This window comes from Rhinopithecus bieti, unplaced genomic scaffold, assembly GCF_001698545.2.
Source record: "Rhinopithecus bieti isolate Rb0 unplaced genomic scaffold, ASM169854v2 scaffold_18354, whole genome shotgun sequence".
In the NCBI taxonomy this organism is placed as follows: domain Eukaryota; kingdom Metazoa; phylum Chordata; class Mammalia; order Primates; family Cercopithecidae; genus Rhinopithecus; species Rhinopithecus bieti.
The window spans coordinates 4,053,519-4,071,732 of NW_016809835.1; the positions used below are offsets into that span (position 1 = coordinate 4,053,519).

Consider the following 18,214-nt stretch of genomic DNA (forward strand, 5'->3'; position numbering starts at 1 on the left):
GGACAGAGCTCAGCCAAGTGCCTTTCCTTGGAAGACATGCTCAGACAGCGGCGTGGCACTTGGTGACTATCCTGAAAAGAACAGAACAAACTCTATTGAACGTTTGCTTCATTATAAAATCCTCTAAAGTCTTAGGCTAGATTTGTGATTTCTCATATACGTTTGAGATAATACTGATGACCTTGGGGAAGATTTATGATGAATAAATCTAGATACCTCAATAATTTATTGTAGTGGACTTCATAATCACAAGGCCAAATGGAGATGGCTCTCCGGTTTCTATGAGATTTTCATCTTATGAAAAACACTTGATACAAGAATCAGTGAGAGTGGAATGGCCTTATGTTTCAAGTTTCCACATCCCTCTTTTTCCTTCCTTTCTTGAGGTATATGGCTGTTAGTAAGCAGAGAGACCAAGAAGGAAGGGCTGAGAAATTCTTTATGACATCCAAAGGTGTTAATTGTTACTTGCCTGACAAAGTGATTCTATTGTATTCTTATCTAAATTTTTTGTGGTGCATATTACCTGGTTAGATATTATTTTAAATGTAAGCAAGTGATAGTTATTTTATAGGTTGTCCACACTAAAGCTTTATAACTTTGGATGATAAATATTATGAGATTACATATAGATTTTGTATAAAAAGTATTCATGCTTTATTGAATCTTATCTAAAAGTCTGTTTTGATATGACAGCTATAGATGGTGACTTTGATTTGAGTGACTGATCTGTTCTCACTGAACTACAGCCCATATTCAGTCTTCTCCAAGGAGACATGTTTAGTCTCCAGGTTTGGGTGTTGCTTAGTTATTTGTAGTCCTGTAGAACAATGATAGTAAAACCTTGCTGTGGAAACCCGAGTTTGCTTTACAATATATAAGAGCTCTCCAGGTGAACCCAGTTAGAAGTCATACTTGTGCAGAGTTGTAAAGGATTCATACTTTCACACTGTATTTCAGTTGACAGTGATGGCCTGACAGTTTCTAATAAACATTAAATGTTAAAATGGAAGGTGGTGCTAAATATCCAGACCGTAAAGACAGAATATTAGGAAATTAAATAATAAGCAAACTGTTAGCCATGTCTTTTAATCACTTTTTAGTTGTTTCGTCGTAACAATCCGAATGCTGATAATTCCACTCTAGAGCTTGGCTAAAATTAATAAGCAACTAGGAAATTTAAGTTTTTAAAGGTATATTCAAAATTATTTATAAGGATAAAAATTAAGTCTGAATATATTCTATTTTCAAGAGAAAATAGCGTTTCCTTATTTCAAGTTTTGTTATGTAATCAGAAACCAGCATTGCCTGATGTTCTTTTCTCACACAGGCTTGGCAACTCTCTTCATTGAAAGACGGGGGGATCGGGGCTAAGGTTCAGCCCACGTAGACACATGGGGCCTTGAGCCTGTGTGGTGACCCCTCTTCCATCCATGGGTGCTCATGCAGCCATCTCCTCACTACCCCTTAATATGGACCTGCTCTGGTCCAGCCACTCATTCCATGGTGGGCCTTAGAAGAGAACACAGTGTCCTGGAGGTGGGGCTGGGGTGAGTTAACAGCCCATGGAGGGTGGGTGACCAGGAACTTGTTGCTCCCTGCCTGTTTCTGGGTTTGCTAAATTGTATATATTTTTTACATTCCTTTTACTCTGGCTGCAGGGCATTGTTCCTAAAGAGTCAAAGAAAGAAGCACCACAGGCTTAATGATACGCCCAAGGGGATAAGAGACCTATGTCAGTTATGTGATTACCTGCCCAGGTATACTGATGATTGATTTCAGAACCTGTGCTGGGGCCATCTTGGGCTGGTTTACTATTTAGCACATCAATACATAATTCTGTGTTTCTTCACATTTTCACTGGCTGTGGGGAATCTGTCAAAAGAAAATTCAGATGGTCCCAAGAGGGCAACTTTTTGCTAAAGCCTTTTGGAAGGCTCATCAACTTAGTTTCACCCAGGGCCAGCCTGCACCAGTGTGTGCCAATCTGCGGCTCAGGGCCCATGGTCATCCTGGATCTTCCTTGTGATCATGGTCCTAGCCCCTCACCTGGTCCTCTGAGATTTCTGTGTCTTAGGATGTGGATTTGGTCTGCTCCAGGTGGCAGATGCACAGACCAGAAGCCCTTCTTTCTGGCATCAAGATTTTCGGTTCTCTTTCTGGTACGTGCATGATATTCCTGAGAACCTTCTGCTTGGTGTGACCTGCAGAAGCAATAAAAGATTGGTGGCAGGGAGAGTTTTGGCCCCTGCCTTGGAGTTTCTCCTGACTTTGCTCGCCCTCCTCCTGGGGTGCTGGCTGTATGTTCTCCCAGCGGCTTTCACCCGCCCACTATTTCCCAACCTCCTAGCTCTGAGATCGTTCATAGTGACTTTTGCCTCTTTGTGGTATATCTGAAACCTCAAACGGTTTTCTGTGCTTTCTTGTTTTTTTCCCCCATTGTTTCCTAGGCCTTTGAGCAAGAAGCCAGGCCAGAGGAAAGAACAGCTATGCCCTCCAGCGGTGCAGAAACTGAAGAAGGTACGCATGCTCCTTTGCCACTTAGGGCAGCCAGAAAGTGCTCCGGACCAACAAGTTAACCAGTCCGTTGAAGTGTGTGGTGAAGCTGGCCAGGAACCAAGGGCTCAGAGGCAAGGTCAGGGGTGTGGGATACAGCAAAGCCTCTGGGTCCTCGGACAGCATGAAATGAAGTATACTGTTTGTTTCCACTCTCTGTTTAACTGGAATGTCCTGAGTGCTGTTTGCCAGGACCTGGGCCAGGTCCTCTCGCATTCCTGATCTTCAGGATGCTCTCTTGACATTCTGATTGTTCTCCTTATTCAGCTTGTTCATTCATTGAGTCCTTGTTTCAATCATTTGTTCTTTAGTTCCTTCCACCTTTGTGGATCTCCTACTGTTTGCTAAGCAAGGATACTCTGGAAGTCATGAAGGAGTTTTTGTCATCATGAGGCTTGGGGGGCACCACTGGCATTTAGAACTGAGGCACCAAGGCTGCTGGATGTTCATCAGTGTACAGTCTTATGCAACTAAGAGTTGTCCTATACAGCTATTTACGGTCCTGATGGTGATTCAGAGACGGCATGTGCGATTCTACTCGTGGTGGAAGTTCATAAAAGAAGATATATTTTTTATGCTACATTGTTCCTACTCTGTTCCACAATGTGCCACATGGAATCATTTGGATACCCCACTTGTGCATAGTACCTAGCTCATTTGCAGGACATCATCATTCCTCATTTTCCCCAACTGGACAGTTTATCTAGGCATGCAATTCTTACTTCATTTCAGGTGACTTCTGCTTTTCCATATGCAAATAATTTTGGTCTTTTAGTAAGTTGTAGTAATAAACAGAAGTTTTTATTCTGGGAAGCATATTTTTGCATATTCCAGTATTTCTTGTCTGGAATAAATCCTGATTGTGTGTTTTCAAAACCCAGTGGTTGCAAAAATCTAACCACATTATTGCATCTCCTAGGGTAGTTAGGGCAAAAGTTTTATGTATTGAAATACATATTATCTTCTTATCAGTTACTCTCCATTTGCTTCATATTTTAGTTAGGGCATTGTATTGATTTTTATTTTTAATTATACATGAAGATAAGGTTATATGTATCTAGGGGGTAGAGTTATGTGATCTACTAACTTAATTTCAAGATAGTGAAGGGAGCAACACAAAATACCTGTTAATATAAAGGGCATAGGTCTGATAGGGTTCAGAACCACCAAGCTTCATGCTGGGGCTAGGAGGAAAAATATGACAAGGCCCTTGTTCCTAAGCCACCAATGTTAATAGCTGGTCAATACTTTTGATTCTGCTTTTTACTAGCCTCACAGAAGAGTTGGATTCTAGGTATTTTGTCAGGTACTATGATCTTAAACTCTTTACCTGCATGTTTGTTAAAAAGTAGTCTTGGCTGGGCATGGTGGCTCACGCCTGTAATCCCAGCACTTTGGGAGGCCGAGGCAGGTGGATCACCTGAGGTCGGGGGTTCAAGACCAGCCCGACCAACATGGCAAAACCCCATCTTTACTAAAAATACAAAATTTAGCAAGGCGCGGTGGTGTGCACCTGTAATCCCAGGTACTCAGGAGGCTGAGACAAGAGAATTGCTTGAACCTGGGAGGTGAGGTTGCAGTGAGCTGAGATCGTGCCACTGCATTCCAGCCTGGGTGACACAGCGAGACTCCATCTCAAAAAAAAAAAAAAGTAGTCTTAGAGAAGGTATATTTCTGGTGAGTTGTTGAGTCTGTGTGGCCCATCCCGACTGCATATGTTTCTGGGTTAAGCCTGAGCAGCTGAGCCTCCTCCTCAGACTGCACCTGCTTGGAGCCCCAGGGAATTGCTTTTACTCTTCTCCCCTGTGGGTGACACTCGCTACTGGCTGTGTTGAAGGAGCCACTGTTTACCCTGCTGCCCAACAAGGTGGTGGGTTACTTTGTGCTTTCTCCTTGAAGACCTGCAGGAGAAAGCTCTTTCTTTTTTTGTATTGGGAACGCAGCTTCACCTGAGTGCCTGGCTCAGCTCGCTTTTACTGCTGTACCTGTGGCTGATCAGGTTTCTTACTTCTAGCTTTCTGATAAACTTGGAGCTAAGTTTCTGGGCACTTGATTACAAGTGCCTGTGGCAATGCTGACTGCATTTTTATATTACCTTGTTGCTTATTTAAGCCTCTACCCTTACCTTTTCTTTCTTAAAATCAACTTCTGATTTTAAAAAATCCTCTTGCAAATTTTTCCTCTTGTATTCTACCTTCAAATTAATTTAGAACACTGAGGTCTAAAGGAGTACTTTAATTCCAAGTTGTTCTTAAGGGGCTTACAGTTTGAGGTTGGGGCAGAAAAACAAGCTCTCATGGCACAGTATGATAATTGCTACAGGAGATATTTGCAAGTAGCTCTGTGTATTAGCATGCTGTAGACTGTGACAGTGGAGCGGTCAGTGAAAGCTTCCTGGAGGAAGTGGCCCTGGAGCTGTGATCTAATGGAGGGAAGGGAATTCTACATGCAGTACAAAGTCCTGAGCCAAATGATGCACTGGGGAAAATGCAGCTCATTTTGAAATCCTGGAATATAGGGGTCTCTGTGTGTGTGTGTGTGTGTGTGTGTGTGTATGCATGTCTGTGCTTCTGTATGATGGTGGCAGTGATGCCAAGAACATAGGCTTAAGAAGTAGGCAGATTGGCACTGCTCTACATGAGGCAAGTTGTTAGAATTCTACCCTGACAGCTTTGGGAAGTGTTTTAAAGTTCACTTTGGTGGGAGTATGGGGAATGGATGGGAGAGGCTAGTGGAAGACAGGGACCAGCCAGGGGGCTGCTGAAAGCGACGCAGAAGAGGATCTGCCCTACAGCAGTGTGACAAGATGGGAGAGGTGGGGACACGTGAGTGTGGTCCTGAAAGTGTAGGATCTGATTGGCTGTCAGTGGTAAGGGAGAAGGACGGTGCCTCCATTCTTGGGGTGTGGTGCTGGGTGGGATGGGCCTTCCAGGAAGCAGAATTGTGACAATATGTGTTCGATTTTAGACAAGTTGAATTTGACAGGTGTTTGGGGCAGTCAAGGTAATATTTGTGGCTGCCAATTTGACTGAAATTACTCAACCAATAAGCACAAGAATTTGGACAGAAATTCAAGCCCTCTGACTCCAAATAATTAGTAGGTATACTTTATAGCCCTTGAATCTAGACAATGCTTTTGTATTTGTCTACCCTTGAAAGAATACTAGAAATTGTATGCATATTCCAGCAGAGGGCAATATTCAACTGAAGTGGAAACATTCAATCAGTTTTTGTCCATTCATGAGTCTGGAGGAGACTCAACTGAAAAAACAAAACATTTTGAGCATAAGAGCTCCCTCTTAAAAAGAAAAAAACCCTAAAGCAAACTTCCACTTTGAAATCTATTAGAAGATTCATAGTAGATTGTACTTTCTGTCCCCTCTGGGACAATGCGTAGTAGGGGGGAAACTCTAAGCTTATATCTGTAGCTGTTATTAATTAAAAGACTATAATAATTCTAGCCTGGACATTAACTTTGCTGTCTCTGTGAGTGTGATCAATGGTTTTATTATTGCCTATGATCAAGTTATGCTTCTATAGTTTCATGATTCTAGTTGTACTCTCAGAATAATGGGACATTATTTTAAATGAATCGAATAGCCAAAAAGTCATCTTATTTTAATATGCTCATATTAATAAGCTAATTATTAGTATTAATCAAAAACCTGGCTCCATATTTTCCCCTTGCCTTCTTATCCTTATTTGATCTCTCTGTCCTAGGATTTCCAAAGAACATTGTACAGAACACTGATCTTGGAAGATATTTTGAAAAATAAGGATTCTTTGGCCAAATAAGTAGAAAATGCTGTGCAGTAGTTCCCTCTTATCTTTGGGGGATAAGTTCCAAGATCTCTAGTAGATACCTGCAACCCTGGATAATACTGAACTTTATATATACTGTGCTTTTTTTCTATACATACACACCAATTATAAAGTTTAATTTATAAATTAGGCATAGTAAAGATTAACAATGATAACTAATAATAAAATAGAACAATTATAACAATATGCAAGTATCACTACTCTTGTGCTTTGGGGTCATTGGTAAGTAAAATAAGGTTACTTGGACATAAGCACTGCCATATTGAAACAGTTGATCTGATAACTAAGAGCTACTAAAAGACTAATGGGCAGGTAGCGTAGGCAGCATAAGGACACTGGACAATGAAATAATTCACTTTCCTGGTGGGAAGGAATGAGGTATCATGAGATTTCATCATACTACTCAAGAATGGTCTGCAATTTAAAAAACATAGGAATTATTTCTGGAATTTTCTATTTAGTATTTTTGGACTGAAGTCAACTGCAGGTAATCAAAGCCATAGAACATGAAATCCCTGATGGCGGGAGCTACTGTATATGAAACTCCCACGTTTGAGATTCATAATGCATTTAATGTTTTGTGGGCTTTAGTAAGTCAAGAAAGCTATATAATCTTGTTTAACTTAGCAGTTCTCTAAATTAACTGATCACACAAGAGTCCTTTTTTTGCAGTTCTCAACCTCTCATAGAAATAGTTTGTGGAGGGTACTTTGAAAATGTTGTTCTTCCTCAGCTCCGTGGCACCTCCCTCTCTAGATCTTACGACCTCCATTTTCACTATCACCTGGGTTCCCACCATCTGTTAGTCCGGTAATACGCACACTAGAGAGGTGCAAGGAAGAATTTTCCAAACTGTTTACAGTCATCTTGAATATTCCAGATCATCCACGCCTCCTCTGATATCCCACTTCAATTCTTGATATCACATAGGAGGCTATTGCCTGCCTGGTGTCTACTGGACTGTAACACAACCTAAGAATGACTACAATACCATTTGCCACTGTATGAATCCACTTAAAAAATTATTTTGTCGTTCAAAAACTCTCTACATTTGCTAACTGTCTTAACTTGGTGTCACTCATTTGTTACTTTGTTGGCTTCTCCCAATAAATCATCTTCCACATTTTCATTGACAAGGAAATAGGGAGTTGGGGATTGGAACATGTGTTACAATCACCAAGGAGAGAGGGCAAAATCATTTCCTTCAGGGTGGAGGCAGCCACTCTCACCAGGCTCAAAGGGGCTTCCCCATTGTGATTCTGTGTGGGAGGCAGAAGAGGCCATTGGTCCAAATGTAAGATTCAGGCAGGACAGCTGGACATGTGTCCTTAGGCCCATTTCCTTATCCATCCATTCAGTAAATATGTGTTGACTGCCAATCACTTTATACCAGCTACTGTTCTTGGCAGTACCAAAAAAAAAAAAAAAAAAAAAATGGCAAGGAGAAAAAACCTTTGCCCTCAAGGAGTTTGCTTGCATTTAATTTCACTCAAGCATTTGTTAGCACCTGCTATATGCTGGGTATTGTTCCAGGCATTAGGCACAACCTGAGTTAAATCTATACACTCATGGAGCACTCATACCTACGGTCATGGGGAGGGGCATTTCTGGGAGTCAGGAATCAACCCTCCCTACTTTATGCATGTGGAAGCGGCAGCACAGAAAGGTTATGTAACTTACCTGAGGTGATACTGGCCCAGGCCATCAGAACTCAGGTGAAGAGTCCACTCCCTTACTGACCACACTACAGACTACCACTACCCCTATAGAGCAGAGGACTGATCTATTTAGTGTCTGGACTGCTGGTCTAGAGTTCTCTTCAGCATTTGGGGGATAGAAAAAGCACAAACATTGGAAACATTGCCTTGAAATGCTCTCTTCCAAATGGTTCATCTCTCTCAAGTCCTTATGACCCGCATGCACAGACATGTCTCAATGACACGTCAGTAATAAGCTGACTTTGCTAAAAACCTCAGCTCTGCGGTGAACTGGCTTTTGAGCATAATGCAAGTGATTAGGCTGTTTGCTTTTGTGAAAAATGATGGGGTAGGGGTGGAGGTGGGGTGTCATTTAATACTTACTTCAGTGAGGAAGTACGGATAAAGCTCCTTGCCCAGTATTGAACATAGTGAATGTTTACTGAATGATTTCTAATCATGAGTGCAAGTTATATAACACATGCGTATGGTGGATTCAACGGTAAAGATATGTGTTTTGAGATACCAGGACCTAGCCATTCATGTCATGGTGACTAGAAGTCAGCAGATATTTTGCTTGAGCATTCTGTAGACAGGGGTGCAGCACTTCCCTCTGTGCTTTGGTTTGTGAAATGTAGAGAGAGTTGTGTGGTGGATTCTCCTTATTTGAACATCTCCTGTGAGATATGACTGGGAAAACAATAGGGCTTTTATCCACACAAAGTATTGTTTCCAAGATTTTTCATTTGAGACACTCTAACACAAGGGCATTTTAGGAGAACTGTTGCAGATGGTCCAAATATCAAGATATAGGTCCTTTAAGCCAGGACAGCTGGGACTTTGGTGTTGGGGACTTAAGACAGCAGTACTAGGCAGGCCGTTCTGCAGAGCTGATCTACCTTGACTCTCATGTGGAATATCTGGTCAAGGACTTGATAAATATTTTTTTTCCTAGAAGTAGGGTATTTTGGCATTTTCAACAAGAAAATCATACACACCCCAGGAAATGATTTGTAATTGTTCGCTTTCATTTATTATTATTATTATTATTATTATTATTTATTATTTAAGTTCTGGGATGCATGTGCAGCAATGTGCAGGGTTTTAGTACACTTGGTATACACATGCCATGTTGCTTGCTGCACCCATCAACCCGTCATCTAATAGAATATTTCTCCCCAGTGGCTTCCCTCCCTAGCCCCCACCCTGACAGGCTCGACTGGTGTGTGATGGTTCCCTGCTCCCTGTGTCTACTTTGTTCAAATCCCACTACGAGTGGAACATGTGTGTTTGATTTTCTGTTGCCTGTGTTAGTTTGCTGAGAATGATGGTTTCCAGCTTCATCCATGTCCCTGCAAAGGACATGAACTTATTCTCTTTTTTATGGCTGCATTTTACAGAGCAATTCAGCCTTTTCTGTATTTCCCTTAGTGACTGACTTTGCCAGTCCTCTTTCTTCTCCTTGTCACAGAAAAGAGCAATCTTCATCAGTAAAGGGACAAGGATACAGATAGGATATCATGATGATATGATACTCATTTTGTACATTATTATAAAAATATCTGCATTTTCTCATACATAAATAAAAATTCTCCTCACCACTTAGTTTATCAAAGGATTAAAGAATCATGGTTTGACCTGGAAAGAACTTTAGAAATCATCTGGTTGAACCCACTTTATGTTTGAGCTTACGACTCGGAGGTTCCTTGAAGCTCACCTAGATGCAACACATTTGGCTCATATCTAATATAGATACTTTATTCTAGCTTAGTCAGATAAGCAGGCTAGAGAGAAACAACAAGTATTAAACTCAACTAAGTATTCTAATGGAATTGCAATGATCTTGAAAATATAGCTAAAGATTCATTTCTTGAGTTGCAGTAGAATCTAAGTTTGATAAAAATGGAATTTTGTTTATGTCTTTGAAAGATGACTTGCTTAATTTTATTCAAGCCATTGATTAACTTAGGAAAATTATGCCCTGACTTCAATTTAAAAATGCAATTAACCCTTGAACAACTCGGATTAGGGGCACCAATCCCCTGCACAGTCAAGAATTCATGTGAGTCAAAGTTGATTCTACCCAAGCTTAACTTCTCATAGCCCACTGTTGACCAGAAGCCTTGCCAGTAACATAAACCATTGGTCAACACATATTTTGTATGTTACATGTATTATATACTATATTTGTATAATAAAGTAAGCTAGAGAAAAAAATGTTCTTAATAAAATCATAAGGAAGATAAAATATATTTACCATTTATTAAGTGGAACTGGACCACCACAAAGGTCTTCATCCTTGTTGTCTTCACATTGAGTAGGCTGAGGAGCAGGAGGATTAGGAAAGGGTGGTTTGTCTGTGAGTTTTATCAAATTGTCAAAAAATTTCCAAAAAAATTACCCACATATTTATTGGAAGCAATCCATATAAAAGTGGACTCATGCAGTTCAAACCTGCGTTGTTTAAAGATCAATTGTATATTGATTTAGAACTTCTGTGTAATTGATAATTGCAACCAAATTTTGGGGCCGGGGATACTTTTTCTCCATAATTGAATTCTTTGCTTTAGAGATTTCTATGGTGGGCAGGGGCGGGGTTCAGGAGATGTAAAATCTGTATCATAAAAATTTATCGACCATGGAGTTATATGATTCAACAATTGCATTCCTAGGTATATACTTAAGAGAAATGAAAACATATATCTACACAAAAACTTTTACTTGAATGTTTATTGCGGCATTATTAATAATAGACAAAAAGTGGAAACAACTCAACTATCCATCAGCTGAGGAATAGATGAATAAAACAAAATAGCTACCTTCTGTCTATCTATCTATCTATCTATCTATCTATCTATCTATCTATCTATCTGATGGAATACTACTTGGCAGTAAAGAGGAATGCTACAGCATGGATGAATCTTGAAAACATTATGCTGCATGAAAGAATCCAGTTTCAAAAGGCTACATATTGTGCAGTTCAATTTATATGAAATATCCAGAATAGGCAATTCTGTTGAGACAGAAAATAGATCAGTGCTTGCCTGGGGCTGGGATGTGGAAGGAGGATGGTGAGGTGGTTGGGGAGAAATGTGGAGCGATTGCTAATGGATGTGGGGTTTTCTCATTGGAGTGATGAAAATGTCCTAAAATGGATTATGGTGATGGTTGCAGAACTCAATATACTAAAACCCATTGAATTGTACACTCTAAGTGGGTGAATTGTTTGGTATATGAATTATACCTTAATAAAGCTGTCATAAAACATATATGGGGAGTATATACCAATATTTAATGGTAGTTATATTGATTTAAAAAAAAATTTTCCCCAAGTTTTATTGTTTTCTGATAGAAAAGACTTTATTGCTCATGGCAGAGGCAGCATGGGCTTCATGTTCACATTGGTTCCCCTTGTCCAGCAAGTCCCCCAGGGGCCTTGTGAGCAGCTGAGATAGATGCTGCACACACACTCAGTTTGTGTCACAGCTGAGGAACCCTGACTGAAAAATCCCAAATCTTATAAGGAGACTGCTAGCAAGCCTGCCCAACCCTTGCACTGGAAGGGGCTATTATCTTTACTACCCTGGCCAGAAAACAAATCTGCCTTCATCCCCAAAGGAAACACTATTTCTTGGTTTCAAGACTGTTGGCCACAAAACCATCCTTCAAAAGATAATCCGGTATAAACGTTTTCACAGTAAGAGTAGGCCCACTGTGGAGAATGGCCTGCAGCAGTCTGGTGTTGCAAGAGGGCTACTGTGGCTCCAAAATCATTTCTTCATGAACTCTATTCAGACAAAAGAGCAATGGAAAAGATCCTTTTGCCCTTCAACTTTTTTTTTTTTTTTCCTGTTAGTGATAGAAGCCTTTTTTAGAGAGGTGTCAGGAAAGTTTCTATTAAGACTCTGGCCAGAATTGGATCATATGTTAACCTTCAGACAAAAAAAACTGTGTAAGAGGAGGAAATTCTCCACTGTCTTAAATAATTACTTTTGTCTTTAAAAAAATCACAAGTAATTTAAATGAAAAAAATCCTGTATTTTAAAGAAGATGTCTTAAATTCTTTCTGAAACAATATAGAATATAAATATAAAAATGATATGCCAAGGGGCACATTTTGGAGTTACTTGATTCCAAGGATTTCTTCTTCCATCTTGGTTTCTTCTCCCCAGCTGCTGCTCAGTAGGGACCAGTGGAACTTGTTGAATTGAGTGGAATGCTGGGCTCTCACTCACTAAATCTCATTTTGATATTTCTGTAGATGAGTGCCTCATTGTTGCTCCCAGTCCTTATTTATACCGAACAGGCAAAATGAAAGTTCTTACTAGTAGTCCTGCTTTTAGAAAAAAAAAAGAGAAAGGAATAACTGGGATATTGAAACAAAATTTCAAAGTGTTACAATAGCCTCTCAATTAAGAGTGGCAAGTAGTCTCTCAAGTGCCTTTGCCATTTTAATTCTGTGGCCATTGTGAATTGAATTTGCACACTAGGATAAAACATTGTAGCAACGCATGCAGGTGCAGTAGTTAGTAGTGAAACAGCAATACTTACCAAGTGGAGAGGAAAAGGGCTGGCTTTTGGACTTACAGAGCCGGAAGGGTGGGAGGAAGTAAGGAGAAAAGCATTCATCTGTCTATGAATCTGGCCCTTCAGAAGTTGTGACAAAATAGCTCTGGTATTGGAAGTGTTTCAGTTAGTTAATTCCAAAAAGTAAACAACTTTTCCTTCTCTGCCCTGATCCACAGCTTGTCTAACGATCCACCACATCTTGTCAGCTATGTATATTTTGGGCCAACAGTTGCAGGTGGAGACGAGAAGCATTTATTCAGCACCTGTTAAGTGAAAAGCCCTCAGCTTGGTGCTGGGGATAGAAGGGTTGAGCAGAAATCCATCTGGTCCCTGCTATCCCAGAATTTACAGCCTATTGAGAGAAAAAGATTCATTCAAAGACTGAGCTACCCACCGTGTATGCCAGAGAGGCACAGAGGCTGCTATGAACACTACCATCAGGGTGTTTTTCTGACATGTGTGGGGGCAGGCAGAGCAAACGGAGAGCATGATCCTGGTTTTCCACCTGTGCTTTTGACACTGCTCTGTAGATGTAAGCCAGTGGTGGACTTGATTGGCAACAAGACAACACTGGTGGTCTGGCTGCCTCTGACCATGATTCTTCTGTCACAGCCAAATGGTGATTAAAATCAGAATACCGAGCATCCTGTGTTTTGGATGTAAGTTTTTTATTTGCTTAAGTCGAGGCTCTGTGGTCTCATTTGCAAAGTAAGACAGTAAGACTTGTGCATAGAGTTGAGATTTTTTTTAGGCGAATCTGCTTCTTAATGAGACACTGGCATGAATCTTACAGCGACTTAACCCTGTTGGCTGGTGCAGTGTCACTAGTAAACATAAGTCTTAGAGATTATCTCTTGTTTCATTATAGCTTGGCAATAAAAAAAAAGTGTTTATCAAGTTTGGTAAGTCTGATTTAGAGGAGTAATCCTTACTTCTGGGTGGGCTTGAGGGCAAGATTAATAGGCCTTTAAAACAGAATAGGTAGAGTTACTGATACCATTATCTGCTACAGGTTGCTATAGCAATGAGTGGTTTGACTGCACTGTGTAATTGGTGGTACGGTGGGTTAGTGTAAAAGGATCCTACTAATTTAACGGAAACTCTCCTAGAGCAATTTAATTAAACTCTGGTAGAATGAATGCCAAATTCTTTGAAAGCTCTAAGATATAGTTCTGTTTAGTTCTAAATACTGTATTAAAGATACAGTATTATCTTGAATCAGCACAATATCACAAATATTTTAAAATGATTTTTGGATAAAGACTCTATATTTGGAAGTTATTTTTTAAATGAGGTACAATTTTTAGTGAAGACTTGTATATTTTAATATAGTTTGTGGTATTTGTTTTGAAGTGAAAAAATTGCACTGGACTACATGGAAAAACGTANCTTAAATTCTTTCTGAAACAATATAGAATATAAATATAAAATGATATGCCAAGGGGCACATTTTGGAGTTACTTGATTCCAAGGATTTCTTCTTCCATCTTGGTTTCTTCTCCCCAGCTGCTGCTCAGTAGGGACCAGTGGAACTTGTTGAATTGAGTGGAATGCTGGGCTCTCACTCACTAAATCTCATTTTGATATTTCTGTAGATGAGTGCCTCATTGTTGCTCCCAGTCCTTATTTATACCGAACAGGCAAAATGAAAGTTCTTACTAGTAGTCCTGCTTTTAGAAAAAAAAAAGAGAAAGGAATAACTGGGATATTGAAACAAAATTTCAAAGTGTTACAATAGCCTCTCAATTAAGAGTGGCAAGTAGTCTCTCAAGTGCCTTTGCCATTTTAATTCTGTGGCCATTGTGAATTGAATTTGCACACTAGGATAAAACATTGTAGCAACGCATGCAGGTGCAGTAGTTAGTAGTGAAACAGCAATACTTACCAAGTGGAGAGGAAAAGGGCTGGCTTTTGGACTTACAGAGCCGGAAGGGTGGGAGGAAGTAAGGAGAAAAGCATTCATCTGTCTATGAATCTGGCCCTTCAGAAGTTGTGACAAAATAGCTCTGGTATTGGAAGTGTTTCAGTTAGTTAATTCCAAAAGTAAACAACTTTTCCTTCTCTGCCCTGATCCACAGCTTGTCTAACGATCCACCACATCTTGTCAGCTATGTATATTTTGGGCCAACAGTTGCAGGTGGAGACGAGAAGCATTTATTCAGCACCTGTTAAGTGAAAAGCCCTCAGCTTGGTGCTGGGGATAGAAGGGTTGAGCAGAAATCCATCTGGTCCCTGCTATCCCAGAATTTACAGCCTATTGAGAGAAAAGATTCATTCAAAGACTGAGCTACCCACCGTGTATGCCAGAGAGGCACAGAGGCTGCTATGAACACTACCATCAGGGTGTTTTCTGACATGTGTGGGGCAGGCAGAGCAAACGGAGAGCATGATCCTGGTTTTCCACCTGTGCTTTTGACACTGCTCTGTAGATGTAAGCCAGTGGTGGACTTGATTGGCAACAAGACAACACTGGTGGTCTGGCTGCCTCTGACCATGATTCTTCTGTCACAGCCAAATGGTGATTAAAATCAGAATACCGAGCATCCTGTGTTTTGGATGTAAGTTTTTTATTTGCTTAAGTCGAGGCTCTGTGGTCTCATTTGCAAAGTAAGACAGTAAGACTTGTGCATAGAGTTGAGATTTTTTTTAGGCGAATCTGCTTCTTAATGAGACACTGGCATGAATCTTACAGCGACTTAACCCTGTTGGCTGGTGCAGTGTCACTAGTAAACATAAGTCTTAGAGATTATCTCTTGTTTCATTATAGCTTGGCAATAAAAAAAAAGTGTTTATCAAGTTTGGTAAGTCTGATTTAGAGGAGTAATCCTTACTTCTGGGTGGGCTTGAGGGCAAGATTAATAGGCCTTTAAAACAGAATAGGTAGAGTTACTGATACCATTATCTGCTACAGGTTGCTATAGCAATGAGTGGTTTGACTGCACTGTGTAATTGGTGGTACGGTGGGTTAGTGTAAAAGGATCCTACTAATTTAACGGAAACTCTCCTAGAGCAATTTAATTAAACTCTGGTAGAATGAATGCCAAATTCTTTGAAAGCTCTAAGATATAGTTCTGTTTAGTTCTAAATACTGTATTAAAGATACAGTATTATCTTGAATCAGCACAATATCACAAATATTTTAAAATGATTTTGGATAAAGACTCTATATTTGGAAGTTATTTTTTAAATGAGGTACAATTTTAGTGAAGACTTGTATATTTTAATATAGTTTGTGGTATTTGTTTTGAAGTGAAAAAATTGCACTGGACTACATGGAAAAACGTAGGCATGACAATCTGTAAAGACTAGTTCACTGGCCTTTTGAGAAGGGAAAGGAAGCTGGAACCTAAATGCACTACCAGGTGTGAACACATCCTCTGTTACTGCAAACTTCATTAACAGACAAGATTGCCTTTTCGATTAGCAATCTGGATAAAATGTATACTTTTCTTCTGAATAAATGCTGTATGTAGAGAATTCTTTAGAAATGCAGCATAATGATCATTTAAGAGTTTATGGCTGAGATAACTTTAAAGGAATGAATGTCCTAAAACAGGCAAAATAAAAGGGTGTGACTCTTGATGTCTGTGCAGATGTATCTATTGAAACTCTGGTCCTGGTTATTCTTCCCTTCTTCTTCTTCTTCTTCTTCTTCTTCTTTTTTTTTTTAATGCCTTTGTAGTTTCTTTCCTACTTACCCCAATTTTTAGGGTTTGAGTATATGAGTTTCAAAACCAAACCAAATCTCTACCGTACACTTATAATGTGCCAAATACCATGGCAAGTGCTTCACATCAATTTTCTGCATCTATGTAGTGAGACAAAAATGTTAATTTTAACCATGTGTTTTGGACTTTGGCACTTGAAAACAGGTCCGTGAAGGGTGAAGCTAGCCCATTTTGACATTCCTACCTCTGACAATGCCGTTCGTGCCGATGTTACTCTGCTGCCACCTGGAGGCCTTCTGTGGGATGTGCATTTAAAGGCAGGCAGAGATGCTGTGTACACATGCTGCCTGGGCTGGGTGTCCGCTATGATCTTGTCCTCATTCCCTGCTGAGATCAGTTGACATGACCACACAAAATTAGGGTTATTACCTTGTTTGCTGGTTATTACCTTGTTGGTTTAATCATAGAAGCTAATATTCATTATAAATTCAAGAGCAATATACTATTGTGGCATGCAAATATGATATTACTTGCTTTCTGCAAAGCAAATTCAAAGTTATTGTTGTCCAGATTTCTAGAAACACAAGACAAGGATTGTTGGTTTCTCTGCTCCATCCTGGTCTTACTACTTATAGCTCCAGCCTTGTAATTTGTCATCTTTATTATGATTTGTCATGTAGAGCCATATAAATGAATACCTTATACATTTTCTAAGCATAAACATGGATGATAACTCCTAGCATTGTTGCCCAGAAGTGAGAAGAGCTTTAAATAAACCTGCAGGTTTGAGGCGTTGGGTAAATTAATATGAGTGACAAGGTCTAAGTAATGAACCTGCTGGAAAGCTTCAGGGGTTTCCTGCTTAAAGCAGGGCTGTGGGGGAAGGGATGTGGAACTTCCAGAAAAGGAGTGAGACTCCACAATGTTATATGTGAATGCAGATCTGGGGTAGAGACTTAGACTTTCAGTCATCTATCCTTGCTAGGGATGTCAAGTGCTTTAATTTTCCTCAGGCCCAAACAAACCTGTTATTGGTAGTTATTTCGACAATAGTGGCTCTTGTTTACAGGCAACTGAGTATTTACAAACAGAACCAATAAATCAAACCACAGAGCAAAATGCTGCCTTGGGTGAACCTTTTTTTTTTTTTTTTTTTCCATCCCAGTACATCCTAACCACTACTGTTTCCAGGAAACCCTTCATTCAGAAAGAGGACACCCAGTGTGCCTGGGGCTGAGGTTGGAGCTGAGGGCTATGCTGGTGTTCTTGACTTTCAGTGATGTGGAAGGAAAAGCCAGACCTCCTGTATAATGAATTATGCTCTTTTGAAATATATTGAAATTTGTGGTATTTGAGGAAATAGACGAGTGGGATTTCCTCAGGTGGGTACGAGTCACGTCCTTGCACTCTGCTGTTTTGAAGAACCTTCGGTAGTGAGCGGCCTTCCTTTGGAATCAAGGGCATTTATTTATTTAATGATATTTTTTCCCCCTCAGGATTTCCTGTGAGAGCTCCTGGGCTTGTTTACATCTTGGTCCACACAGATAATACCAGAGTATGGACAGTCAGGTTATTAGACACTGTGCTCTGTGGACAGCTGATTTTTAAGAGGCCTAATCTAAAAACCTACCTCTATGCAGAAGGCTCCTGGGCAACTTATTTACACTTGTCAGCTAGTAGTAGTTGTTGTTCTTCTTAACAAAAGCTCCATGCAGCAGATCCTGATGGGAGTTATTTCTTTTGCAGAGATTAAGAATTCAGTGTCCAGCAGCTCAGCAGCCAAAAAGGAAGATGTAAAGGTAATGAATGACTCCCTGCTCTATTTGCTTCTTTCTTCTTTGCATGTCTTTCCATAAAGTAGAAATGAAGATTTAGTGGTAATAAAATGTTTAAAAAACACTA

The 18,214-nt window shown here is 40.0% G+C and overlaps 1 protein-coding gene across 1 annotated transcript in view; it reads left to right on the forward strand.

Annotated features, from left to right (window-relative positions):
* The window catches only part of ARHGEF28 (Rho guanine nucleotide exchange factor 28), a 320,618-nt gene that overhangs the window by 159,298 nt on the left and 143,106 nt on the right, over positions 1–18,214 (forward strand). Inside the window, exons 7-8 of the mRNA XM_017890633.1 lie at positions 2,451–2,520; positions 18,059–18,111. Of these exons, the coding sequence (XP_017746122.1) occupies positions 2,451–2,520; positions 18,059–18,111 (123 nt within the window). The remainder of the gene's footprint in view (positions 1–2,450; positions 2,521–18,058; positions 18,112–18,214) is intronic.